Source organism: Takifugu rubripes, chromosome 2 (genome assembly GCF_901000725.2).
Source record: "Takifugu rubripes chromosome 2, fTakRub1.2, whole genome shotgun sequence".
Taxonomy (NCBI): Eukaryota; Metazoa; Chordata; class Actinopteri; order Tetraodontiformes; family Tetraodontidae; genus Takifugu; species Takifugu rubripes.
Genome location: NC_042286.1, coordinates 5,444,643 through 5,462,827, shown reverse-complemented (window position 1 = coordinate 5,462,827; position 18,185 = coordinate 5,444,643). Strand labels below are relative to the sequence as shown.

The 18,185-nt window shown below is 46.7% G+C and overlaps 4 protein-coding genes across 5 annotated transcripts; 1 reads left to right on the top strand and 3 right to left on the bottom strand.

The window, feature by feature from the left end:
* Positions 1-132: 132 nt before the first annotated feature.
* LOC101065874 (phospholipid phosphatase 2-like) lies at positions 133-6,776 on the bottom strand. Of its 2 annotated transcripts, none has more exons than XM_003962779.3 (6): positions 6,521-6,776; positions 1,981-2,132; positions 1,643-1,905; positions 1,516-1,573; positions 829-1,005; positions 133-758 (listed from the first exon to the last, which is right to left on the bottom strand). In XM_003962779.3, exons 1-6 carry the CDS (start codon positions 6,579-6,581, stop codon positions 609-611), a joined length of 861 nt encoding a protein of 286 aa, XP_003962828.1. In that variant the 5' UTR covers positions 6,582-6,776; the 3' UTR covers positions 133-608. The 2 variants fall into 2 exon arrangements, with proteins under 2 accessions (XP_003962828.1, XP_029687348.1); XM_029831488.1 differs by lacking the exon at positions 6,521-6,776 and adding an exon at positions 6,400-6,517.
* A 2,557-nt stretch (positions 6,777-9,333) lies between these two features.
* LOC101066098 (SH2 domain-containing adapter protein F) lies at positions 9,334-13,111 on the bottom strand. Its single transcript, XM_011619076.2, has 9 exons — positions 13,089-13,111; positions 12,669-12,856; positions 11,848-12,082; positions 11,578-11,679; positions 11,312-11,474; positions 10,960-11,214; positions 10,707-10,881; positions 10,460-10,579; positions 9,334-10,238 (listed from the first exon to the last, which is right to left on the bottom strand). Exons 3-9 carry the CDS (start codon positions 12,076-12,078, stop codon positions 10,052-10,054), a joined length of 1,233 nt encoding a protein of 410 aa, XP_011617378.1. The 5' UTR covers positions 12,079-12,082; positions 12,669-12,856; positions 13,089-13,111; the 3' UTR covers positions 9,334-10,051.
* Positions 13,112-14,206: 1,095 nt separating this feature from the next.
* On the bottom strand, positions 14,207-16,361 carry yju2 (YJU2 splicing factor homolog). The gene is made up of 8 exons (XM_011619089.2): positions 16,210-16,361; positions 15,892-15,992; positions 15,568-15,712; positions 15,305-15,439; positions 15,034-15,215; positions 14,816-14,954; positions 14,579-14,735; positions 14,207-14,467 (listed from the first exon to the last, which is right to left on the bottom strand). Exons 1-8 carry the CDS (start codon positions 16,231-16,233, stop codon positions 14,364-14,366), a joined length of 987 nt encoding a protein of 328 aa, XP_011617391.1. The 5' UTR covers positions 16,234-16,361; the 3' UTR covers positions 14,207-14,363.
* Positions 16,362-17,076: 715 nt separating this feature from the next.
* Positions 17,077-18,096, top strand: LOC101065188 (cocaine- and amphetamine-regulated transcript protein-like). Its single transcript, XM_003962537.2, has 3 exons — positions 17,077-17,356; positions 17,476-17,556; positions 17,770-18,096. Exons 1-3 carry the CDS (start codon positions 17,222-17,224, stop codon positions 17,875-17,877), a joined length of 324 nt encoding a protein of 107 aa, XP_003962586.1. The 5' UTR covers positions 17,077-17,221; the 3' UTR covers positions 17,878-18,096.
* Positions 18,097-18,185: the final 89 nt, after the last annotated feature.

Sequence of the window (18,185 nt, the reverse complement as noted above, 5' to 3'; positions counted from 1 at the left end):
CTCAGCGTTCTGCTCAGTTTGCAGCCACAGCCCGGTGAAGCACGCAGCAGGAACACCAGGAACTCTCCTTCAGGATGGGTTTGAAACCCAAACGCATCAGCGGCACCTCCAACAGTGGCCAATACGGCGATGGATGGTTACAAGCTGCGGTTTATTCAGAACAGTAGATGAAAACACAATAAAAGGGGGGGGGGACTATACATGTTTAGGTGGTTATAGCAGCCCGTTAGCACACGAGCATCTGTTCTATCACAGATGATATCATTTGCTCCAGTGTGGGCGGAAAAGTGACATTTTTATCTGAGTACATGAAGCAACAAAGTGGAAAAGTCTTCAGCCTCCGAGGACAAAGACGTCTTTGGTGCTGTTGAAATGGAAAGATGTCTTTAGCAGCCTTTAGCTCATTAAAGTCCCCCCATCAAACAACAACTTTACACTCTAAAAACACAGGAATTGAGAAATATAAAACTTTCATTGCACGCTTTCGGACTCGCGTCAAAAATCACATTTGCAGAACTCTCACTCCGACTCGGGAACAACCGACAGGAACCAGTCTGATCTGGAATCATCTTTGTTCGGGTCACAGCTCCTTCCAGCGCCGCTCCGGCTCATACGGCGCCGCGGTAGCTATAGTGGTTCCCGTGCTGCGCGTCGGGGGGCTGCGGGTTCGGTTTGTGCTCCAGGTGTTCGTTTTCCTCCGGGTCGGCCCGCGTGCACCGCGGGGGGCGCTGCTTGAAGAAGTCGGACACGTGTCGGACCTTTGAAAGCAGCGAGGGGTCGTTACACGCGTGAGAGCGAGTAGAACGTGTACGCCGGTGTTGTACTCACGGTGAGCACGGCGATGAGCGCCCCCTGCAGGAGACCCACCAGCACGTCGCTCCAGTGGTGCTTGAAGTCGGACACGCGGGAGTACCCCACATACAGGGCAAAGGCCACCAGGAAGAACTGGATGGTGGGTCGGGCCAGTCGAGTCCATTTGCCCCTCATCCTGGCCTGGACGTAGAGCTGCAGGTACAGAAATACGGGCTTGGAACAGGTTCTGACTGCTGCTGAGGCTTTGTTTGCACGTTAGCTTAAACTTGTTCTGGTTGGGAAGGAAACAACTTAAAGTTTGTGCTCCATCTCTCCCCTTTTCTTCGCTCCTGTACGAGCCTGGTCCCGCTCAAGGTTTCTGCCTGTTAAAAGGCAATTTTTCCTGCCACCATTCAGGGGTCGGATTAGAACAAATGGTAAAGCTATCTGGCTAGCATGCTAACTGACATGCTCCTCAACGGAGATATTTACAGGGGCAGAAACTAAAAGTTGTTCCTCTGAGGTGAGAACTCTTGCTACCGTATGACCTCAGCGTTAGCGTTGAGCTAGCCTGGGATTGGAACCTGGACCCGTGCGCTTCCCCTCATTGTGCTGCAACAATGATGTTTTACTGGCGCTCTGACCTCAAGCTTTGAGTCCCACACTGGAGTTTTTGGTCAACAAGAATTTTCAGAAAGTAATAAATAAAAGAAGTGCACTCACGGACAGGAAGAGCATGCAGTACATCCCGAAGGAGGAGTGGCCCGAGTAGAAGGACAACCTGGACAGGAAGCAGCGGTGGTTATTCCTGCTGGTTTCTGACCTGACCGTGAAGTGTCGTCCCGCTCACCTCGACTCCGTCACGTTGCGAGGGTTCCCCGTGCAGTTGATGTGCAGCACGTACCCGTTGCAGCTGACCGGCGCGCACACCGAGAGGAAATTAGGCCTGGGGCGGCCGATGGTGAACTTGGCCAGGTCGGTCAGCGATTGGCTGACGGCCGCCCCAAACAGGAAGGTGCCCACCACCTTGTAAAGGGCGGAGAGGTACTGGTTGAACTGGGAGTTGGAGTGCAGGCGCTTGGTGTGCACCAGGTAGGCCTCCCCCGTGGTGATCTGTGGGGCAGACGGCGGCGGTTAGCGGTTAGCGGCGCGCGCGTCAACCGTGCAACCGTAGACGGCGGGACTCACGATGACGATGGAGCAGGTGATGGTGACAGCGGCCATGGTTCCGTAGGAGATGGTGTCCCTCCTGTACGGGTAGTCGATGCTCTGGTCATCGCAGTAGATGCCTCTCTGGTAGGGGCTGAACCTCAGGGTCAGGATGGCCGAGGGCAGCGCCGCTGGGGGGGCGAGACGGAGGACGATGAGCGAGTTCTGCCGACTAGCACAAATTTACCCTTTTCCATCGTTAAAATCATGAAACTGGGTTTCTTCTACTGCTCAAGAGGACGTGCCAGCCATTTTAATTGTTCAATTTGCTTAATTTTCACTTTGCACGCCACCTCCAGGCCATCAGCTGATCACAAGCGCTTTGAAGTCAACATCAAAGAAAGTTTGTTCTGCGTGCAAAGAAAAGGATTTAGATAAGCGAGGGCCTATTTGGTGCAAGTCTCCAGTGGATACACACCACCCGGACAGAGCAATGGGTGGACAGAGCAATGACACACACACACACACACGCACACGCACACGCACACACACACACGTGAAATCCCCCTTCATATCAAACATGTTTGAACAGCCTCAGGGACTCGAGCCCATGGGAGAACTGCTATCTGGCTGTTTATCTTCTCTATTATTCTAGGAGAACCAGTTTGCCGCTCCCACCCCCCCAAAGATCCCCCATGGCCACAAGAAAACCCAGGATCAGGCTGGGGGGGCTGACTCAGGAAAACTGAGCCTTAAAGCTCTTCAACAATTAATAATCGACTATAAAGATAATCAGCACCTGGTCTATGATCAGGTGCATCATACTGGAAACCACTTTACCCTGATGATGTTAGCCTAGCGTAGCATAGCAACAAGCAGGGCGAAAGAATCAGCCAAACTCAACATCACCAACACCATTAGCAGTGACGGACAGCAGGGAACTCCCAGTGAAAACAGCTGCTGGGGATGGAGCTGGACTGGTTTTTACCGCCATTTACTTTATGCTCTTTATGCTAAGTGATGCTAAACAGCTCCCGGCTAGCCTTATGCTAACCACTCACGAGAGTCTGTGTTTCTTCAACCGAGCTCAGACCTAGTTTATATTGTTGCAACTGTCATGCTAATTAGCATGTTGATAGAAATCTGATCTTATGTTGGCTTAGTGCTGTAGTTAAATGTTGTTGGTTCCTTTTTTATGGGCTGGAGGACACGGACGTTCACCCAGACAGCCTGGGAGGAATGACAGAAAACAGTTTTTGTTCCTCGTTCAGCAAGCAGAGGTTTCAAGTGCTAAATTGCATTTTAGCGATGACGGATACTAAAGAACCTTCTCAAACTGTACTTTGTAGATAATTTCCTGTCCTTGACATTTTAAAACCAGGTTGATGAGACGTTTTGCACCGTTTATGCGCCTCAACTGGGACTAAAACTCCCTCAAACGTCGCCCTTCTATGACATTTTACACTTAACTGTTGGGTTTTTTTCCCTCCTGTCGAACTTTTACAGCTGTGAACAGCCCAGAAACTCTTTCACACACGTTTGCTAACGATTATTTTTGTCTTCTGTAACTAAAAACCACCGCGGGAGGGACGTCCCTTTTGTGTCAAAGTATTGTTTTACTCTTTCACAATCTCTTCTGCCAACAGCGCAGCCCCGTTTCTGCTCTGAGAAAACAAACACGGCAGCGTTTTGGACGGGACCGATACAGCTTCCCTTTGACCTCTGACCCCGCGGGAGGCGTTCCTGTTATCCAGGCCCGGGGGTGACCGTCCCGCAGCCGCGGCGTTGGTGGGAAACGGAGACGTGGTAGGTGGACGTCTGCGGGCGCCGTCCGTCTGCTCGCTGACCTCACAGCTGGGGAGCCATGTGGGGATTCACACGGAGCTGCTCGGAAAACTAATGTTTGCCTTTTGAAGGCGCAGCGCTGGGTTGTCTTTGGCTTCTCCGCTGCTTTGTTTTCCTGGTCGAACGTCTATATTTATCATTTTTGGAAGAGACCAACTGTTATTGTATCAGGCTGGTTGTTTCCTCTGTGGCTGTTTTTGTTCCCTGGGAGGTTCAGGACAATTGGTGCCTTTTTTCCAAGTTGAAGTGGCCAATTTCAAAGTGACCTTTAAAAGAATGTTACAGATAGTCGGAATGAAACGAGTCAGCTGATGTGTTCTGTTTCTTTGCCTTCAGCTGTTACAAAAGAAATGTTCTTTTAAAAACAGACACACCAGCTCTGTTCACCAGTTTTCATGCTCACCAGGAATTCTAAAGGTTCAAAGGTCAACGGGTTGCACTTTTCTTTGCTGCTTGTTCAGCAGAGGGCGTCACTGCGAGTGTGTTTGTGAGCAAAACGTTAAAATAAAAAGGGAGACAACAGCTGTTGACAAACCAAATCGTATTTTTCAGTTCTCAGTATTTATGACACCTGAAGTGTTCCCAAGCAAAACTAGACTTACTGTCGCTCTCCCACACACCCACACACACACTATGGTTTCACTTTTTGAATGACTCGCCCACACATCTGGACTTCCATCTTTGTCAGGACTCTCAGTGACGCAGTCCGCAGGCCTCAACCTGATCTGAGCTCGACCTCAAAACCAGGTTTTAACCCCCAAGCTGACCCCAAGCTCCAAAATGTCCTCACTTTGGTAGTGAAATGAGCAGTCTGGTCTATACTATGTAACACACACACACACACACACACACACACACACACACACACACACACACACACACACACACACACACACACACACACACACACACACACACACACGGAAGTTAGGTGATAAATGCATGATGGGCCTCCACTTATTCAGCCAAAAGAAATAATGCTTTCATCATCACAAACGATTTAAAACCGATTATTTTAAAAGTTGAAACAGCACTTTCGTTGTGGCTGTTTTATTAGCAGGAAGCAGGAAATAATAATAATAATAATAAAAAACTCCCGTATCAGAAAACTACCTCTGATCAGCATGTAAGAATTTCCCAATGTTCCTCATCCTGCAGCGTCGACGCCGGCCGAGCCTCTAGTTTGTGTATTTAAATGCATCTCAATACTGGAATTTGCCTTTGCCCCAAACTGTGAAGATGGACGAGCAGGGCGATGGCATGAGGTGTGCTCACACACAGACATACGTCTCCGGTGCCGCAGCAGAGCCGTCATTATCATTCCTTCCCGTCAGGCATCAGCGGGGTCCTCCACATGAACACCTCCTCCCCCCGACCTTCACGCTGTTGGCCATTTGTGCTTTAACTGCATCTATCACATTTACTTAAGTACTGCACTTTACGACCCTTTACAGGTACGTCCTCTCTTCCTCCCTCTTAAGTATTTATCCATATACGTTTCATACAAACTCACTTCCTGCTGGGAACCACATCCGAGTTTGTCCAGCTGGAAACGTCTCTTCGTTTAGGCCACTTTTACCTCCCACACTGACATTTTACTTGTCACATGTAAGTGCAAGACTAAACAGCCAATAGGTGGCGCTGTATGGGCAGGGGCACCTCAAGGATGCTGCTAAAGGTGGGGTGAGTGCTCTTTCATGACTCCATTTACCTTCAAGTTGGAAGTAAATACGGAACAGAGAAAGCTCGCCTTGGTCTGATCTGTGCTGCTCTAACTTCGCCAAGATGGCTGAGCGACCACCACCTGTTGTATATTTCTACCTGAAGTCACACTCAGCCCTCCCTCAAAGGCCCCGCCGGTGTTGGATTGTTGTGTTGTGGTGGGGGGGGGGGGGGGAGTGGAATGTCAGGGGATGCCAACAACTTGAGCCCAATGAAATGAAATCACACTGAAACCATGCAAGATGCCCGAGTGCACCTTTAACCTTTAAGAACTAACCCCCCGATCCCCCATCAGCCCAGAATCAACCTCCAACTGAGCAGATGTGACGAAAACAGCTGGAAAATATCGTTTTCATGTCATTATTCGCCGCAGAGCAAGTTGCAACACGCTGGTCTGTTGATGAGCTCCAAACAGAGAAGGAACACACACACACACACACACACACACACACAGGCTTGAATTTCCAAGACAGGATTTGAACTGTCAGAGAGAAAATTATTTTGCTGATCTTTGCGCTTTAACCTGACCCAACGTTTACAGACAGAGAAAGGTTGGTGGGGAGGATGCACCGAAAGCAAGAATGTTCATTCAGAGTGAGAAATATCTGTCAAAGAAAGGAAAAATGACCCCTACACGCACGCGCGCACACACACACTTTGTTTACTCTCACAGAGGACTTTACCTCCTCTACTCAGCAGATCTCAGATCAGTTTTTAAAGGTGATCATTCTGATACGCAACCTCATAAATTGTAATGAAGGAAATAAATCAGTGCCAGCGGTGATTTCAACACCACCTGTCTGTTTGAACAGGCGTGGTACCGGTTCAGACCAACATCAACTTTCCTTACATTCTTGTGTAAATCCGGCTCATCTCAACTCCGCCACTCACCCATTAGTTTATCCCGTCTCATCTCGTTCGCAGAACTCGGTTATTGGGAGTATTTTCCCCAGGATCCGCGGATCCGCCTGTTAACCCACTTTCAGCCATGTTGCCAAGTGGGATCACTCACCTACAAAGACGCAGAGAATATCCACGGCGATCAGAAGCAGCTTCTTTCCCTGCTCCGTCATGTTTCAGGGACAGATCGCGTCTGTCGGCAGAACCGGGGCGCAGGCTGGGCAGAGCGGTGAGCTGTGGCTTTACTTTTAAAAACACATGGAGTTGTGAGCTCGACCTGCGTGTTCTTCCGGCTCTCTCCCTCTACCTGCCCCCAGCGGTGCTGAATCAGGTGAGCGCAGGACGTGTCAGCCTTTATTACGCACCGGCCGAAGGGCGCGTCTTTCCGCTGGAGGCTCCCTAAAGTGTACACAACTCCTCCACGTGGATTGGACAGTACGTTGGCTATTTACTTTCTCTGAATTCCCCCTATGGATTTACATATTATCTTAGAATCCATGCGGCGGAATTACATAACGCCTTCGCAGGGCATAAACTTTGGTTGCTTGTGATTAATTCGGGATTATACTAATTCCATGGGAGCGAATTCCTGCTCTCTTTCTTCATCTGAGTTAGTTATCGTATATTTAAGGCGCGCAAAACATTTCAATAGTTTTCAACATTTCGTTTGAGTCTCTCTAAAAAGCATAACTTCATAAATAATCAACCTTTCGAGCAATGTTCTAAGTCATTCAGGTCCAAGATTAATCATGTTTAAAGAGAATTCCACCTGAATTCAACATAAATCCGGTTGAATTCTCTTAAACCATGATTAATCCCAACTTTTGTTCTGTAAAACTCTAAAGGGTTTTAATATCACTGTCCAAACCAGAATCGGAATATTTTTTAACACAAAATACATAATAATTTCTACTGTCTTAAACCCAAACAATGACTTCAAAAGCTCGACACTGAAGGGAAACAGACTGCAGATAGTTTTGAAATGGTCAGACTGGGATGGAGGTGAAGACTGGGATGGAGGTGAAGCGGACCGGCGGGTCCAGAGACGCGCATGGCTCACTGTCTCCGCCTAGTGGCGCATATATGTCATTACATAACTGCAATGACTACGAACACGTCATATATAAATGATTTTCTCAGAAAACTAAAGATTTATGAAAACTGGCCCTTTTTAGGTTCCATTTGGAGCTGCATTTTCGGGGCAGATGCAGGCAGAGATGTTGTAAGCAAATGGAAGGTCTGGAAAAGAGAGCTTCCTAGATAACCGTGTATGGGTCATGGCCCTCGATCTAAGCCTTACTTTATAGGACTGGAAAGCTCGAGAAGTCGGTTACCTACTGTCTCACTGTACTGGGGACAGTCCAGCTGACGGGCGCTCTTCTGTGTCGCTGGGATGGAGGTGTTTGGGTGCTGCGGGGAGAGAAGGCATCGTGTCAGACAGCCACTCAAAGCAAAGCCACGAAAAAGGGTCAGACAGGCCTATAAGTGAGTAGCTCTACGTGTGCAGGTGCCCTGCAGGCTGCCTTTGCCCTGGATTCAGATTAATCACCACAGTCCTCCTGAATCAGACATCCCTTTGGTTCGACCCGAGGCTGAGCCAGACTACACAGCCTACTGGAGGCAGAGCGTCTGAGATGGATGAGTGGGGGAGTGGAACAAAAAAGGGGACAACAGGATATAGAAATAAAAGCATATATTCACACTAAATTAATCATTTAACTTGCATGTCTTGAGTGTGGAACGTTCTACTCTTGCAAAGCTTCAACCAGCGAGGGGTCTGGAGGATTAAGAAGAACCCCTGGGCACAGAGGTACCAATTGTGGTGCCGGTCTTTGTCTTCTCTGGGATGTCTGCAGACCGAGGGGGTAGCGGTAAACCTACCAGAGCCTGACGGGCTTGGGCTGAGCGGGTTGACACGGCTGAAGCTGAACGTGGGATTTCAACAGGAGTTCAGCCGGCAGACTGCGATAAATTCTTCATTTCAGTCCATTAAGCATGAACAAAAGCATCCTGTGTGCACTAGAACAGAGCTGGTCTGGTGACACGCGCAACCCACACATGTACTATCAGGGATTTGGTTTTTACATCAAAATGAGGCCTTTTTTTCTTTTTAGCTTGAATCTATATCACAGTTTTTCCCCAGAGTCTCTGCAGCCTCTCATGGTGACCCGAGCTGGTTGCTGAGGGATCAGATGACACAGCCAAGGTCACTTAAGTGGGTCTTTAGAACAAAAAGAACCACCTCTGCCACCCTCCCACCAAGTACATTCAACTGGAGCTGCAAAATCCATGTCTCCTTTATAATGAGGATATCACAGGATGTTAAGTTTTCCATATGTAGTGCATATACAACAACTATGGTTTGACCTTTAATAACACGCAGGGCTACGCAGGTCCATTCTCTCTATAGCTGCAGCTCAGGTCTAAAATATAAATACATTTTTAAATAAGTAAAATATCAACAAGCTATTAACCAAACTATAAAATATTGATTAAATAAAGTTCCTTACATCTGTGATCGCCACCAGGTTTATGATCAGCCAATTAGAGCGCTAGTAGCGGATCACGTGACCTCATCCAGAAATTCAAACCCACAGCGGCATAGTAGTGGAGGAAGGAATTAGCATAATTTACCGATGTTCTTGTTAAATCCTAACGCTGAGAAGTTACCAATGATCATTTAGATTTTTTAAACTTCTCTAAAAACTAAAATACTTTCTTTACGCCAAGTCTAAACTGCAAATATCTATTTGATTATCCATTCTATTATAGGAATGCTACCTGCTAGCTAACCTGTGACGCCCTCTTATAGTGATTTACCGTCTATTGTTGTCAATTTTAAGTTTGGAATTCATCCTCAATAGTGATTTGCTAAACTATTTAATTAATATTAAAAATTTAAAATGCAATAAACAGCACAGGCAGTTTAAAAACAGGAAACTTTATTTTAAACAGACATTGTACGTCTTATAAAACCATCAAATAACAGTAAATAATCTACCAAAGCTTCTTTGCATGGTCACAAAGCTACAAGCTCTTGATAAAATACTGTACTTATTATCGTCTAAAGTAGAATCGCAGGAGTCTGACACGATAACGGGTCGTGTAGGTCAGTTTTTCGTTCCCATGTGACTGGAGGACACAGAGCTACAGCATCGGAGAACATTCACGGGCCCCTGAAACCAGCCCGGGAGACATAAAAGCGTTTGGCTGATATTTAACACTTAAGGGATTAAACTCAAAGCGTCGCCAGGTGGGACAACACCGTTTTCACTGCATCTTCCACTTCAAATCCCCGTGGCAACTGCTGCCTTTGGTGAATCGTCACCCTCACACAACCGTGGTCCTTCGACTAACCTGGCAACCCAGTTTTGTCTCTGCAACAATGGGGGGTCTCAATTCTAGTGTCTCTACAGCAAGTTTCTTTTTACCTAACAGCGTTCAGCTACTGATCAGCACCGAGCTTGGCTGATCCTGGGGGAATAAAGACGGTTCACGTGCATATTTACGCGCCGGCCGCCAGTGTGGTTACTGCAGTTACCATCAGAAAAGATGGCAGAACATGACAGACGCGTAGACGGGACTATTGAATGTGTGTTGTGTTCAGTAGCACCAGGGGAAAGGTGACAGAGCCACATGGCTGTCAGAGGGTCTGCACGATGACGGGGTACAGCAGGGACATGTGCTCGGCTCCTCTGATGGGCAGCTTGTGTGTGGTGTAGTAATGAATGACCTCGGGGATGGTGAAGAAGGGGGGGCTGTTCTCCCCCAGAACGTAACGGCCGTCTGCGGACTGGGTGAACTTCATGTGCATGAAGCCCTTACAGCTCCTGACGGGAAAGAGGAAAACTCGTTATTCCAATTCATTCCAAACTGGAATGACGGTTCGTGGTGTGTATTCTGTTTCAGACAATACAGCGACGTTTCATCTTAACACACCGCCAGCAGGATTTATGAGGGTTGGTTTTGATTTAGAACAGCATAAACTGATGAGACAGAGACTTTACACAATAACCACAATGGACAGAGCAGAAAATGCAGAAATGTCTACCTGAGCGACAGCGAGTAGTCGCTCCTGCACGTCTGGCTGTTCCTCACCAGGTAGGAGCTCTCCTTACACAGGGTCAGCAGGCTCTCTGCCTCCGAGCGGCTCAGGGTGCCGTGATACCACCTACAGGAGACACCACAAAGCTGCTGTTTCGCTGTCAAACCAATAAACCCTCTGAATGATAATCAGTGACAGGGGTGAGAAGCAGGAAACGCAACCATTTGAGTTCAGGATGCTGAATTCCACCTACACTTGTCTCTCCAGGGGCACAGACGGGTCCACTCTCTCCCCCAGGCGCGGAGGAGTGTCCCCAACCAGGCGGAGTGTCGTGGACTCTGCGGAGCTCATCATGTTACCTGGCTTGGTGAGCCAGGACTGGTCCGTCTGCGCCCGCGAGCGCTCTCGTTCGGCCCCTTCAAACTGAACTGGGGCCACACGCAGATGCAGAAAGTTGGATTTTTGCCGAACATGCGAGGAGTGAAACGAGCAGAGCTCCCGTTCACCTGCTAAAGCTTTAGAGATGTTGTCCTTCTTCCACTCCCAGGGCTGGTCGTATTCATCAGCTGGCCTCTCGTCGTCCTGAGGCAGTCGGCTCTCCCTGCTGTCCATCTGGACGCGTCCAGCTTCGACCCGGTGAGACTTCTGTACCGAGGGAGCAGCCTGATGGTGCTGACGTGTCCTCTCCTCATAGGGGTTATCGTATAACTGGCCACCATCTCCGCTCCCAGACCTGTTGGTTATCTTACTGTGCTGCATTTCTGCATAGGTGAGACAGTCAAGGTGCAATATGATAGTTTTCTACTTGTTAAACAACAAAAAGAAAAAAGAAAATGCTCCAGTGACATGATGCCTCACCAGAAATGATCCGCTGGGCCTCAAATGGCTCCATGTAGCTGCAGCAGTCTGTCGATGTAGATTTGGTTTCCCAGTGTGGTCTGCCCCTGGGGTCTGGACGCACGTCAAATGGGTCAGAGTAGTCTGTGTCGCCCTCCAACGCTGACGGGGCAGATGGGATCACCTTGGTGGGGAGAGAGGAACAACAGTCACTGCCACAAATGAGAAAAAGAAAACGGGGGATGCAATTAGGACAAATTAAACTGGAAAGTAAAGCAAGTTCTCACAGGTTCTTCCTGCACAGCAACAGGACTCAAAGGCACCTTGCAGCGGCCAAACTCCTGAGAGTCCACTTTAATTAGTCTGTGTTTGGGGGACACCACTTTCACCTGGAACCAGACAAATATCAACTCAAAGATAAATATCAATATCAAAGATCAATAGACTTTATCCAATGGTGAATTTATCTAAAAAAAACCCCACCATACAGTGTCTGTCTAGTTATGAACATAAGAATCTTTACTCATGCCTCTCTAAAACCATCGTGCACTTCTTACCTCCATGCCATTAGGCAACACCGATCCGAATGCTGGGAAAGAAGGGAGGATCACAGTGGGACTGAATTCACCATTCTGATGCTCTTTATCCGTGTGCTCGTAAGGGTCTTCAAAGTCCAGCTCCTTCTGAGCTCTGTACGCCCGCAGAATCTCACTTTCACTGTAATCTGGCCTCGGGGGCTGCGGAGGGTCACGCTTGCTGCCAAAGTTCAGCTTCAACCACTTTGCCATGGATCTGGGAATAAGGTAAGGGGGCAGAAGGTGGACGCGTAACTAGGTTAAATAAACCTCTTTTTTAAAACAAACAAACAAACAAACAAAACATATCACTTAATATTCCAAAATCACCATAAATACATAGACATTCTACATAAGATTATGTTGTAAACCTGGCTGGAGAAATTAATTTCGTAAATAATGAATGACCTCCTGCAGTCAACGATAGCCAGAAGAGGACAGACATCAATCAACAGGTCGAATAAAAATATTCTACTTATCTCTCAAGACTGAAAACAATGAACGACCTCTGCTATAAACATTAGCCAGCTACAAAAATCAAAACACTGACCACAGCCAGCTAGCATTCAGGTGTTAAATTACTTATTTACAACAGACACACAGTAAATCCCTAAACATATCAGAGTCGCGGGGAGTGTTTTACTGGTTTAGCCACCACAAAGCCTAGAAAAACAGTATATTAGATACATGTCAGTCTAACAATTGATGGGTCAACCGCCTGCTCTTTAAATATGCCCAAGCTAACTCGGCTAACTCGGCTAAACGCTCTCAAGTGTCGGCTAACGTTCCTTCTATCGGCTCACCTTCTTTCTCGGCATTGAGGGCTTCGTGTTCCAGTTACGTCTTTTTGGTCACCATCCGATCTTTTGTTTGAACCCAGTCGAGCCTAAAAATAGACCATGTCCGTCCGTATAATTCGACCAGCTCCCGAGCCAAGCGGGTCAGTCGGCTAATGTTAGCAGACGCAGACCGACCGAGACCGTCGGCGACACTGTGGACACAACAGGCTTAAAGGAGCGTTAAAGGGGAGGGCGCACACATTTTTAGCACGGTCGACATTAAAGCGTCCGACATCAACTACTGCCAAATTACGCTTTACCTTACATTTACATTTTAGGCATTTAGCAGACTTTTTTGTCCAACGCGGTTTACAGCGAGACACTTAAGCCACTATGCGATTGAGACCAATATGAATAAAACCCAACCTTGCGGACGTGAAGTACCTGGTACAGGTGATACTAACGGTGTAGAGCTGCAGGGAGGGAGGGAAGAGGGATAGAAACAGGAGGAGACGGGAGGGAAAAGATAAGTGCTCCCAGACAAGATGTGTCTTTAATGGCTTCTTGTAGGAACAGGGGGTTGCCCCTGCTCTGCAGAGCTTTGGAGGTCATTCCCCCATTGGGGAACATGGTATGAAAATAGTCTGGCTTGCTGTGGCTGCACAGACACCTTTGCCAGACGACACTCAAATGTGGAACGCAAAGGATGCAACATGGGCTCAAATAAGATGTGTCAAGAAAGAGAGCTGGTCCAGCAAGGAAGAAGTCAAGAAGAAGTCAATGCAACCATGGCTTGTGCCAGCAGCTGGGTTAGGAACCGCCTGCTTTTTCTGATGCTGAATAAAGCAGTGTGCCACAAGACTGAGATACCAGGAACAGAAATAGACAGCAGATCTTCAGTCATGACTCCAAGATTTTGAACAGCTTTGGTCGGAGCAAAGAGGCAACGTGACGCCTCCGATGTCAATGCTGTAATGATTGGATTATAAAACCAGAAGCTAAGTTTTACCAAGGTTAAGTTGGAGGTGGTGGTCCTGCATCCATCTATAGATGCATCTATATGTGCTGGAAGTGGGCAGAGTCCATGTGATTCAAGGAGTGGGTCAAAAGACCTACTCAGGGACACAAAGGACGCTCGTCCTGTGTGTTTGTTGTCCTGGTGGACAAACAAAATGCCCCATGCTAGGCTCGAACTCACAACCTTCAAATTAAAAGCAGATAAAACCTCCCTGATTCCAGAGGACTCCTTCATCTATAAATGAGCTGTTCTTTAAAATTCCCTCATATTTGTAAGATAAAAAGGGACACCTACTACTTCCTCTACACTCCAGATTATATTAATATGTAAACAGCTTTAACGTGCTGCTCCACAAAGGCTTCATAATCCAGAGGTTTATGATAAATCTTCGATCCATTCAAGGTTAAGAAAGAGCAGATGGAATATCCAAGTCTTACATTTTTAAATAACTGTTTTGAAGAAAGGACTTCACACTAAAACAGGTATTAATACAATATTGTTTAGCATAACAGTGTTGAAATTCAAAACATGTTGCAGACCAAGATTTAAGGGTCAACATTTTAATAAGAACCAATATCCACATTTGATACATTGTCAGGAAGTGAATGCCACAAAAATAAGGGTTTAACAAAGACTCCAGCCCTCTTCTCTGTGGTATGAGTTATACACCTGTACATCTGTCACCTGCTTCTAAAGCGTTGCTATTCGCTGTCGCTGTCTGAATATGCCCCCAGCAGGCTGAGGGACGATGATCCGTTTTGTGCGTCTGTGGATCGGCAGACGTCAGCAGACGATGACTTTGAATCTGGAAAACACAGAACCTTCAGGATCAGACAGACCATATTCACGCACTGACACAAGGACGTCCTCAAAGATGCCCAACGGGTCTGGCTACGAGCAGCGGATGTGACCTCACCTGCTGGTGAAGTGGAAGCCACAGGAGGTTCGCTGCTTGCTGAGAGCGGCTTCTTCCGTACGACCAGGGACCCCAGAGCCCCTCTACCTCTCAGCGTCCCCACACTCCTCTCCCAGCTCTCCGACTTGGCCTTCTTCACCCCAGTACCTGATGTTCCCTGCTCAACCCACAACACGTCAGTGATCTCCCCGCTCACATGTTCATCCTAAAGCAGCTGAATGTGATGGTGACACCTACCTGACCCTCTGCAGGCTTGTCGGTGGTGAGGATGTCTGTCGGTCTGCTGTCTGCACTGGATTTCTTTGGAGGCAAAGAAAATTCGCCGTCGTCATCTGTGTCTCTGAGTCTTTTCACGAAGGCACGTTCCAGCATCTCTCTGAGGACACATTCAGGTGATCAGTTTAACAATGAATGAGACACGAGAGAAGAGACTCAATCAGAGCCACCTCACTCACTTGGTCTCTCGCTCATCCTCTTCTTTTTCCCTTTCCTTCTCTGCCCTCTCCAGTTCTCGGTACTGTTCAATCATTCCCTCAAAGTCCACCCGAGCCTGCCGCTGGTTCAGCTCTTTCAGCTCCTGTAGATTCTCCAGGACCTCCATCTCCATCTTGGAATCTTTAGTGCGGTTCTCCAACACCTGACAAAGAATGTGAGATCCTAGCATTGCTCATCTTTAACACCATTTAAAATATACCATATATATCCGTAAAGGATTTTTACACTCACTTTCATTGGGTTATTCAGTTCCTCATCCTCCCGCTCCTGTTGAATTCTTTTCTCCTCCTCTTCAATCAACTTCTCTGCTTGAAAGTTTCGCGTTGCACCGTGTTCCATGGCGTAGTCCGTATTTTCTGGGTCTGTCTATGGTAATAACATGTGAAACAACAGCTTAAATGATTTGATGAATAACCCGACGACCCGGAGTTGTTTTTTTTGTTTTTGTTTCACAAGAAAAAAGAGAAAAATCATTTTTTTAAAAATAGGCTAACCTTGAATGTAATCTCAGCAAGACACCGGGTGCATTTGATGTAGAACCGGAATATTGGCAGCCCCAAGTACAGCTGATTCTGAACGGTTTCCTTGCGAGCATTGAACTTCTTCCCTTTGTAGATATACTCACCACATGTTTTACACCTGCAAACATCCAGTCAGTTAACATAAATCCATTAAAGGTCACGTTTTAATGCGTAATTGAATGCAAAATCAGACTGTTGGATTCAAGACACATATTTTGCACAGTTGCACAATTAGCTAAGCTTTAGGAACGGACAGGACAACCTGATGAATATATTACTTTCTTGTTTATAACGTACCTCATGTTAAAAGGAGCCATCAATCTGACCACATACTGACGATCTTTAGGTAGTTTAAGTTTGGGGATTTTAGCTGGATCAAAATCCGGAGGATAGTATTTCTATAAAGGAAAAAGATAAACGTGTCAGTGAAAAGCATAACCCAAAAAATGCAACAAATATATCGTTTATTAACAGCTTTTGAACGATGTTTTCCTTCCTAGCACTAATAATCATGCTTAGCATTTAAGCTAACATTAGCTTGCTGCCATCGCTCTTAGTTTTACATAATTCCTGAGGCTTTAAAATAAATACTTTGGAGCGCAATCTCATACTTACATTCAAAACCTTTCTTTCAGACATTGTGGTTTATGTTCAAATCCCCAAAGTGAAAACAAAACACTTGTATAATGTCGCTCGGTGGTGAGAGGGTGCACAGCTCACTTCCGCTTGCGTCACACCGAGTGTGAACGCTTCCGAGCTGTGTTGCTGCCCTTTGTGGCTGCGATGAGTAATTACATGATACAACAAACAAAAATAAGACACTTGCATGTTTGACTCTCTAAAATAGGCAAATCACTGTGTGTGCGTGTGTGTGTGTGTGTGTGTGTGTGTGTGGGGGGGGGGGGGGGGGGGTAGAAAAATGTGAAAATTGTTCTTTCTGCATAGATATAACATATGGAGCATTAAAGACATTTCTCTGTGTTTATTACTACCAGATACCAGTAGACATAGTGAATGACAGACACATTACCTGGGGTGAGCGTATGGTTGTTTAAGAGGAAATGGAATTGTGTTTATAGATTGATGTCAGCCTGGTTTAACCTGAGGTCTGCATCTTTATTGGTCCGGGGCAGAGGAGATGAATAGATCTGTGAACGTCCTGCAAACTGGAAAAAATTACACTACAGACTCAGAGGCATGTTTATTGTGTCCATAGGTGCCCTCTAAATGTCTTAGAATGTTGTCTTTTAGTTATTTTCACGTTATTCCAGGTTGATCGTGAAAACAAATTAGGCATTCATGTATCATGTGTGTGTTTGATTAAGAAGGTTGAAAGTTTTAAATATTAAAATAGACCAACGAAAATGAATCTGATCCTCAATCCACCCTGGAGTTCACTTGGGCAAATATGCTTTATAAAATGAAAAGCCACCTTTAACCATTCATCACGTCGTCATTTAGCCTGAGATGCAAAGGTGCTGATCGATGTCACCCGTGTCAGGAGATAGCCATAAATATTTTACACACGAACTGATGTCAGTGGTGTTTTTTGGAGCCTATAAAACCTGAAGGGACCGATGGACATTTCCACAGACCCCAGCCTGAGCAGACGCATCCCTCCAGGACCATGGTCAGAGCCCGAACCCTCTTCGTGGTGGTTACCTGCTGCTGCGCATGGCTGCGGCTGGCCAGCGCCGATGACTCCTCGCTGGAGACCCGCTCCTCGGACTTCCCCATTAAAACCCAACAGGAGAAAGACCTGGTGAGACGCTTTAAAAATGAATTTATTGTGTGCATTTCAAATGTGCCTTTTTTGTTTGTTTGTTTGTTTGTTTTCCAGTTTCAGTACATGGTGTGTGTTTGTGTTGTTCACTCCATCAGATCGATGCGTTGCAAGAAGTGTTGGAGAAGCTGAGAAGCAAAGAGATGCCTCTGGAGAAGAAGCTTGGATGGCTGCCATCGGTTTGTTTAAGTTCTTGTGTTGTTTGACAGCGAAGGGGAAGACGTAACTGGGGGACATGTGCAAGAACCACTAAAATAGAAATAAAGCAGAAAAACGGATGTTCTACTGATACACACCACCAGTGTGACTTTTAGGCGATATTGAAACGCTCCTCTTTGACCACAGATCTGTGTTTACAACTCATTTTGCTTCCTGCGTTGCTCTTGTTGCAGTGTGACGCCGGGGAGCCGTGCGCCGTGCGTAAAGGAGCGCGCATCGGCACGCTGTGCAGCTGTCCGAGGGGAACTTCCTGTAACTTCTATGTCCTAAAATGTCTGTAAAAGAACACAATGTGCTCGTAAAATGTCATTACCAGATTACTTGTGATGTGATGTATGATCCTCAGTGGATTTTGTGGAGGATCCGTGACGGTGCCATCTCGTGATCATTAAATGTATTTCCCCCTTTCTGTCATTCAGTTTTTGTTACCGTCGTTACCAAACTCATCAGTGTTAACACATTTGTGAGGTGAGGTCAATAAATCGCTTTATTTAAATGTCTCTGTACTTATTACAATATTATTACTGCGCAATGTCGTGAAATAAATCCAAGCGTCTCGCCGCGTTAGTGACGCGTCATTAATATTTCA